Below are 8,910 nucleotides of genomic sequence, written 5' to 3'. Positions count from 1 at the left end.
CACTCAAAAAATATATTGTTCTTCTGGTGTCCCTTTACGTCCTGTGCTCATCGTTGCTCTCTGAGAGTGAGACTGGGAGAAACGCACAAATGTTAGTTTCAGTTTGGGTGAATAGTGTGCCACATCATGCCAGCTGCCCGACCTGAAACTAACACTCGTGTGTTTCTCTCCCTCTATCTCTCCTCCTCCTCTCCCCTCACTCTCTGTGATTGTGGTTTTCCTCCTGTTTTGCCCCCGTGTGACAGTATTATGTGAAACGGCAGCCTCTGTGTCCAGATCAATCTCTTGATATAAGATTACACACCCATGTTCTACAGGGAAAAGAAAGCTCCTCCTTCCATCTCCCTTCCCTCTGTACTTCTGAGATTTTGGAAAGGACTGCGGGATCAAACTGCACTTGGCCACCAAAACAGACACGGCTCAGTTGTTCTCCTCCGTACAAATTCCAGCCATGATTTTATACTCCGTTTTCGAGTGGATCGATGTCAGAAGCTGGCTGTTTTTTTTTTTTGTCTTTTTGCTGATTGCTGATATAATGAAGAATAAAAACCCGTCCAACTTTCCCCCAGGACCATGGCCTCTGCCTTTCTTGGGAAATATTTTCACTACAGCAGATTTCAAGACAATGGACAAGGTGAGAATCTGGGTTACATGTGTAATTAATAAGAATGAGCAAAAAACCTTATTGCACATTAAAGCTGCAAAATGTGTAATTGTTATGCAGCACCAGTCTGCCCAGTTTGAGTCATGTCCATGTTTTTGGACCTTCTCTGGAGAAGCATGTATGACTGTTTATATCCTTTGTGATGCAGCTGGCTGAGAAGTATGGGGAAGTTTTCAGCCTGCGATGGGGCAGCCAGAAAACAGTGTTTGTTTTAGGATACAAAATGGTGAAAGAAGCACTAGTTACCCAGATGGACAGCTATGTTGACCGTCCTGTGATTCCACTGTTTCATGCGGTCTTTAAAGGACTTGGTGGGTAATATAAAATATAAAACTCACACACTTTCAATAACCATTTAATCCACACCCAGGCCATGAGTATCAGAGTCCAGAGAGCACAAAGGAGTTGCCAGTCCACCTGGCATGCATATATTTGGACAGTGGGCAGAAACCACACCAGAGATAGCATTTGGGGTCATAGCCCTACCCACAATGCCACTGTGTGGCACATGCAAGTTGCAGGATACAAAGTGCATGCAACCAATTTAGATTTTTGAAATAAGACCTTTGACGCCTGTAGTACATAGGTCACCCACGAGTGCAGCAGTTCCCAACCTGGGGTCCTGTGGTAAAATAACAGAAAATAACAGGGGGCGCAGAATTGTATCTGCACCAAAATTATGTTTGTAAATATTAAATGTGTAAACAATAACACCTAAGAGGATAATCCAAATAATTATAACTGTATATTATACAGGATAGATATATTGTAAATTGATTACATTTTTTTTTAATGAAATGAAATGTGATTTAGCACGTACATAGAAAGCCAGGCTTTTAAAAAGCTGAACATTGCAAGAGCTCACAGGGTCATGGCTGTATGTAAAACCACTGAGTGGTTTTACATACTGAGTGACTGTCATTTATTTAAATGCACAGTGTAACAGTCGGGTCGGGGTGAATTCTTTTGGGCTTGGATCGAGTCGAGTCTAACTTTTTAGGGACGATTACACCTCTAATATATAAAACAAGGAGAATAACAACAAAAACCTAAAAACTGCCGTTTATCTTTCAATGTTTGTATGCAGGAAGGAATTAGGGTTGTGGGGTCCTGGGTTGTCTTGGAGACAGGCAGGGGGACTTTTCTCAGTAAAAGGATGGGAACCACTGCACCAGAAGACATCTATAGGATTGAATACAACAGACCTTTGAGGAAAGAGGTCCTCCTGTTACTGAGATAAAGGTCTTAGAAATACTGGTAACAAGTATGATATGCACGGCATTAAAGGAACCATTTCCATGTGTTTTGGGCTAGTATATATGTTGGGGTGGGGTGGTTATTACAATGAACAAAGTACACACATCCTGGCCGGGAAGCGATACAAGAGGCTGACATTTATACACTCACAACAGCTGCACACAATCAGGTTAACAAGGTACACAACAAAACTCCGGCCCGAATCGTGGACAAACAAACACTTATCAAGGTTTTTGGGTTAGTACGTTCATTATTAATATCACTACAGTATTAGCACAAATGAACATACTTCTATTAAGTATGCTTACTAAGAGAAGGTACTAAGTTCTTATAATTCTAGTAAGTATATTTACTTAAGTAACTTACTGTTTAGACAGAAATATATTTGAAAGTTTTAATTTGGCAAACCAAAGAACATACTTGCTGACCTTACAATACAATTTCTTACATTAAAATCAAATTTATTTTTAAACCATTATAGCAATGATATTCACTTTGAGACGGACTGTGGTTTAAGGTGTTGGCCTGAGTAACGGTTACCTGTGGAAGATGCAGCGGAAATTCTTCAACATCCACCTGAAGAACTTTGGGGAGGGCAAGAAAACTCTGGAGCTGAGTATTCAGCAAGAGGCTCACTACCTGTGTGAAGCCTTCAAAGAAGAGAACGGTATGAGTTGTGGAGACAGCGTGCAGGGAAAGGTCTCCAGTCTTCGTACTTATTGCACACATTTTATTTTTGGTAGAAATAAAGTCGTTTTGGAATAAATACAAAACATATGCGAGTGTTGTTAAACATATATGTGTGCAGACATTGTTGAATACAATTGTTAGTAAGTTCTTACCTTAACATTTCTTAATGTAATCTATAGGTGGGCCCTTTAATCCCCATCTCCTGTTAAATAATGCTGTTGGAAATGTCATCTGCGCCACCCTCTTTGGTCATCGGTTTGAATACAATGATGAGAAGTTCCTGAATATTCTCCGCTGGGATGCAGAATCTGTGGTACTGGCAGGGAGCGCCCGAGCTCAGGCCAGTAGTCACGATTAAAAAACTCACAGTAAATGGCATAAGCCATTTTTCCATGCTGGCATCGTTCATGGCAACGTGGTCTGGACAGTGAGTACTGTAGCTGAATATGAATCTGTGCTGTTTGTGTCTTCAGCTGTTCAATCTCTCCCCTGCACTTTTCAAATACCTGCCCGGCCCACACCAGACCATTCTTTCCAACTATGACAAAGTGGTGGCTTTCCTGCGGGAGGAGATTGTCAAACACAGGAACACCTGGGATCCATCAGATCCTCGGGATTATATAGACTCATACCTGGGAGAAATTGAAAAGGTAAATTAAATTTTTTTTTAATTCTCTATTGTATTTCATATAATCTCATATCCTGTCTGTTTCTCAACCTTGCAGAACAAGGGTGACGCTGCAGCAGGGTTCCACATCGAGAATCTGGTCATCTGCGCCCTGGACATGATCGAGGCCGGAACAGAGAGTGTTGGCACCACGCTCCGCTGGGCCCTGTTCTTCATGATGATGTACCCAGACATCCAGGGTAGAGAACTGTCCAGTAACCTGTGTTCTGACACTAAACCTCTTGATGTTGAAGACTCATACCACTCTTGTTCAGCCAAGAGGAAGTATTTTATAAGAACCGGTCAAAGAACTGAACCCTGAGGCATAAATTTACTACCACAGATTACCAGTTGCATCACCACAATTCTGTTCCATAATTTAACAAACTAGATAAACTAGATAAACTAGATAGATGTAAGCAGGTCAGGGTTGAGCTTTTTATTTTGACAAGATCTAAAACGGTTCTACCTCTGCAGGCAAAGACAGACCAGTGCACTGGGGTTTTATAGTGGAGTATTTACGGTGTGCCGAGTGAAGTGGGTGTGTCTGGGGATTATTGAATGATCAGTAATCAAGTGACGGGGATGTTGGGCCATTTAATGTTCTTGTGCTTTTCCAAAATTCTACTGATAATGAATGTAAAAAGGCATTATCGGAATGGTGAATAAAAAAACAGAATGTCAAGTTATATGTAGTTGAGACAGCTTTCACCTGTCGGACCTAATACTCATTTTGCAGAGAAGGTCCAGGCTGAGATAGACAGCGTGATTGGCCAGTCACGACAGCCGAACCTTGCAGACAGACCCAGTATGCCCTACACCGATGCTGTCATCCATGAAATACAGAGATTAGGCAACATCGTACCAATGGGCTTCCCTAAAGTGTCAAACAAAGACACCACATTGGCTGGATACTTCATACCCAAGGTGAGGAGAACATCAATATCACCCACAATGCACCAGCACAGCTTCTGGGTTGAGAAAACATTGCCGTCATCACAGTTAATCATGATGGGTTTTCTTTCAACAAGGGAACTATGGTGGCTACCATCTTGTCATCAGTTCTGAAGGATAAAAACGAGTGGGAAACACCAGAGATCTTCAACCCAGGCCACTTCCTGGATGCCCAGGGCAAGTTCCGCAGGAGAGACGCCTTCTTTCCATTTTCAGCAGGTCAGGAGACATAATGTAGTCATTTCTCAATATCAGACCTTTAGCTGTCTTTAGAATATTAGAAAATGAAAGTACAAATATTCTTAATTTTCTTGTTCTCACCAGGGAAGAGGATGTGTGTGGGGGAGCAGCTCGCTCGCATGGAGCTCTTCCTGATTTTCACTTCCCTGCTGCAAAGGTTCTCCTTGTCCCCAGCACCTGGTCAGAACATGAGTCTGGAGGGGGTGAATGGCTTCACCTACTCGCCTCACCCCTACAACATGTGTGCCCAGCTTCGCTAAGCCCTGCAGCCATGTGTTTCTGCAGCAGCACAGGCCTGGGTGATACCTGCCTGCTAATGATGTGAACTTTTCATGTTATTTCTCCTAGCATTCCCACTTAATGCTGTAAAGACAGGACACAATGAAATATTTAGCATCTGTAAATTACTGCTTTAGCTCGCATGTAACAGTGATCCTTCCAACCTGCTACATCCATTATTAGGCCATTAGTGAAATGTTGAGCCTCATTAAGGTGAAGTCAGACAGATCATGTTCTTCAGAAGACCAGAAACGAGAAACACTTCCACAGAGCCCTGCATGGTGGACAGGAACCGAAGGAAAACTCATTCATGTCGTAATATCACAAAAAAATCTACTGAATTACACTGCAATAAAAGACTTGGAAAGTGCAGGTTTTGTTTCTTCATTGATAATGTTAGATATATTTTTAACATGACAACCTCTGCATTTTTTTGTATAGATGAGTGTTGCAAAACATGTGGACACCCATGTCTCATTAGAAAACAGAAAGCTCCTCCCCCTCCTCCTACTGCCCCTCCCTCTGTTTTTCTAGGTACTGCAGGATCAAACTGCAATTGGCATAGCTTCTACATCCTCTGCGCAGCTTGTGTCTCCTCTACCATTCCAGCCATGATTTTATACTCCTTATTCGAGTGGATCGATGTCAGAAGCTGTCTGGTTTTTCTTAGCGTCTTTTTCCTGATTTCTGATATAATCAAGAATAAAAAAACACCCAACTTTCCCCCAGGACCATGGCCTCTGCCTTTCTTGGGAAATATGTTCACTGGAGTGGACTTCAAGACAATGGATAAGGTGAGACATGAACAGCTGGTGTAGATTAAAATGTAAAAAATCCTGTGTTTACTGCGTGCTTAATCAATTATGGTGTATAAAAGCTGTAAAATGTACCTCTGACCTTGTCCCTTGTACAAAAGTGTAATTGTTATGCAGCACAGCAGTCTGGCCTGTGTGAGGTTTTGGACCTTCTCTGGAGAAGCGTGTCTGACTGTTTATTTCCTTTGTGATGCAGCTGGCTGAGAAGTACGGCGAGGTTTTCAGCCTGCGATGGGGCAGCGAGAAAACAGTGTTTGTTTCGGGATACAAAATGGTGAAAGAAGCCCTAGTTACCCAGCTGGACAGCTTTCCCGACCGTCCCGTGATTCCACTCTTCCATGTAAACTTTAAAGGACAGGGTTGGTAATGAACGACTGTTAGAAATATATTATGATATTCCATGAAAATGGAAAGGATTGCAAAAAATTCATCATGATAAATGTCAAAATATTTGAAGTTTCTATCATAGTAACTCATTGTATTAGTCTATTTTAGGTATACCTTCATAATGTATTATGCACAAAAATTGATGTTTTGGAGTAGGACAGGTTTTTAGCTATTACTCTCCATAGTAAACTTCACTTTCTCTGTGGTTTAAGGTATTATCTCCAGTAATGGTTACCTGTGGAAGATGCAGAGGAAATTCATCCACACTCACCTCACGCACTTTGCAGAGGGCAAGAAAACTCTGGAGCTGAGTATTCAGCAAGAGTCTCACTATCTGTGTGAAGCCATCAAAGAAGAGAACGGTATGAGATGTGGAGACAGCGAGACTATGTACTGTATTCACTACCAGTCAAAAGTTTGGACACACCTAGATGGTTGTCGTTATGGAGGCTAATATGGAGCCATTTTGAAGAATCCATTGCAAATTTTTGTGAATGTTAAGAAATTGTGAGACCATTGTGCCCTTGGCTCACCAGGTGGAACAGACTCACTATTTGGATTCCTTATTACTCCTATGTGGTTATAATGGTGGGTAATTAGGAAACATATTTAAGTTGTGCCCTCCCCCACACCTTGGGGTTGGTCATAGGCAAGTATGATGCTACCTGTTCCCTTTTATTTCAGCCCACGAGCCAGATTCGTTATGTTTATTACTAAAAAGTCACTACATTGACCATGTTGTGCACCTGTGCCTCCTCCTTCAGCCATGGCATGACAGGAAATGTTCAGTATAAACCTTCAGGACTGTGGGAAAACCATCCCCCACTTAAGGTGGTTGAGAGAAGTCAAGAGTGTAAAATGCTGCCATCCAGAGCCAAACTTTTTGCCTTGTTTGCTTTTTTTTTTTGTTTAGTGCAAAATATGTGTTATTTAATAATCCTGTGTCTTCAGTTTTGTTCTACAATGTAGAAAATGCAAGACCCACAAATATATGAGTCCAAACTTTTGACTGGTAATGTATAGTGTGTTCATATTTGTTAGAAGCTGAAAATTTGTTAAACAGTAATAGACTCTGCATGGTGCATTGATGACCTGTGCTTGACTTGTAGGTAAACCATTTGATCCTCAGTTCCTGTTAAATAACGCTGTTGGAAATGTTATCTGCTCCACGGTGTTTGGGCATCGCTTTGAATACAATGACGAGAGGTTCCTGAATGTTCTCCGTTTGGATGCAGAAGCTGTGGTACTGTCTGGATCAGCTCGCGCTCAGGTCAGGTGGTATTCATCATGAGCAAAAATCCTTTACAAGGTAATTTGGTCAGTGGGTTACAATGATCCATCCACACATATTGCTTCTGTTCCCAGCTGTTCAATGCCTTCCCTTCACTTTTCAAATACCTGCCCGGCCCCCACCAGACCATTCATTCCAACTATGCCAAAATAGTGGCATTCCTGAGGGAGGAGATTGATAAACACAGGGAAAGCTGGGATCCATCAAATCCACAGGATTACGTTGACTCGTTCCTGGGAGAAATTGAGAAGGTGTGCCAGGAAGTTTTCAAACATCTAAACAATGAGAGGTTAAAATGAGAGCTCATTAGATACATTAGAACTTCTTCATCTTCTCTTTCATCTCCTTGTAGAACAATGGTGACACTGCTGCAGGCTTCCACATCGAGAATCTGGTCATCTGCACCCTGGACATTATTGAAGCTGGAATGGAGAGCACTGCCACCACACTCCGCTGGGCCCTGTTCTTCATGATGATGTACCCAGACATCCAGGGTAGAGAACTGCCGTCCAGTCTGAGACACATAACTGTACCCATCAATGCTGTTGTACAGAAAGTGCCAGAGAAATTTCCAGAACAATCTGTTCTGGAGATAAAAGCAGCAGGTCGTTTATTAACAACATGGGGTAGAAGAAAGGATGAAGTGAGATGAGGGATGTCTACTAAAAAAAATGTTTCTTTGGCAGTTAAGCACCATGAACTAATCATGTTTTGTCTTCTGCAGAGAAGGTCCAGGCCGAGATAGACAGCGTGATTGGCCAGTCACGACAGCCGAACCTTGCAGACAGACCCAGTATGCCCTACACCGATGCTGTCATCCATGAGACACAGAGATTAGGCAACATCGTACCACTGGGCTTCCCTAAAGTAGCAAGCAAAGACACCACACTGGCTGGATACTTCATACCCAAGGTGAGGAGAACATCAATATCACCCACAATGCACCAGCACAGGTTATGGGTCCCAGGAAATCTGTGCTCATGAATTTATTTTTCTCTGGTTAAGGGAACTGTAGTGACTACCATCTTGTCATCAGTTCTGAAGGATAAAAACGAGTGGGAAACACCAGAGATCTTCAACCCAGGCCACTTCCTGGATGCCCAGGGCAAGTTCCGCAGGAGAGATGCCTTCCTTCCATTTTCAGCAGGTCAGGAGATATAAGGTAGTCATTTCTCAATTTCACATAAAAGCCTGAGAGCTTCATGGTTGTCTTGTTCTCACCAGGGAAGAGGATGTGTGTGGGGGAGCAGCTCGCTCGCATGGAGCTCTTCCTTATGTTCACTTCCCTGCTGCAAAGGTTCTCCTTCTCCCCAGCACCTGGTCAGAAGATGAGTCTGGAGGGGGTGAATGGCTTCACCTACTCGCCTCACCCCTACAACATGTGTGCCCAGTCTCGCTGAGCCCTGCAGCAGACGACTACAAGCAAAACCCAGAGCACCACAGAGACGTTGACCCAACAGAATATGACCCGAATCGAGCCCGAACCAGTACAGCTTTTTTAAATCCCGACTTTCTTTGCACATGCTGCAAGCGCAGTGGAGGAAATGTGCAGTGAAATGCGCCAAGCCAAGTTTCACTTCGTGATAATTAAAGGTCCCCTGACATAATTTTTTTTTCTGCTTTTATAGTGGTCCTTTAATATTGTATCTGACGTCTCTTTCCGAAA

At 42.7% G+C, this 8,910-nt stretch overlaps 1 protein-coding gene across 1 annotated transcript; it reads left to right on the top strand.

Annotated features, from left to right (window-relative positions):
• The first annotated feature begins 347 nt into the window (after positions 1 to 347).
• Positions 348 to 8,644, top strand: LOC114769641 (uncharacterized). The gene is made up of 18 exons (XM_028962833.1): positions 348 to 634; positions 813 to 975; positions 2,439 to 2,588; positions 2,791 to 2,951; positions 3,085 to 3,261; positions 3,337 to 3,478; positions 4,018 to 4,205; positions 4,310 to 4,451; positions 4,557 to 4,727; positions 4,965 to 5,545; positions 5,763 to 5,925; positions 6,166 to 6,315; positions 7,063 to 7,223; positions 7,319 to 7,495; positions 7,597 to 7,738; positions 7,969 to 8,156; positions 8,250 to 8,391; positions 8,469 to 8,644. Exons 1-18 carry the CDS (start codon positions 452 to 454, stop codon positions 8,642 to 8,644), a joined length of 3,357 nt encoding a protein of 1,118 aa, XP_028818666.1. The 5' UTR covers positions 348 to 451.
• The last annotated feature ends 266 nt before the right edge of the window (positions 8,645 to 8,910 follow it).

Source organism: Denticeps clupeoides, chromosome 19, assembly GCF_900700375.1.
Source record: "Denticeps clupeoides chromosome 19, fDenClu1.1, whole genome shotgun sequence".
Classification (NCBI taxonomy): domain Eukaryota; kingdom Metazoa; phylum Chordata; class Actinopteri; order Clupeiformes; family Denticipitidae; genus Denticeps; species Denticeps clupeoides.
This window is presented reverse-complemented; position numbering and strand designations above follow the sequence as displayed.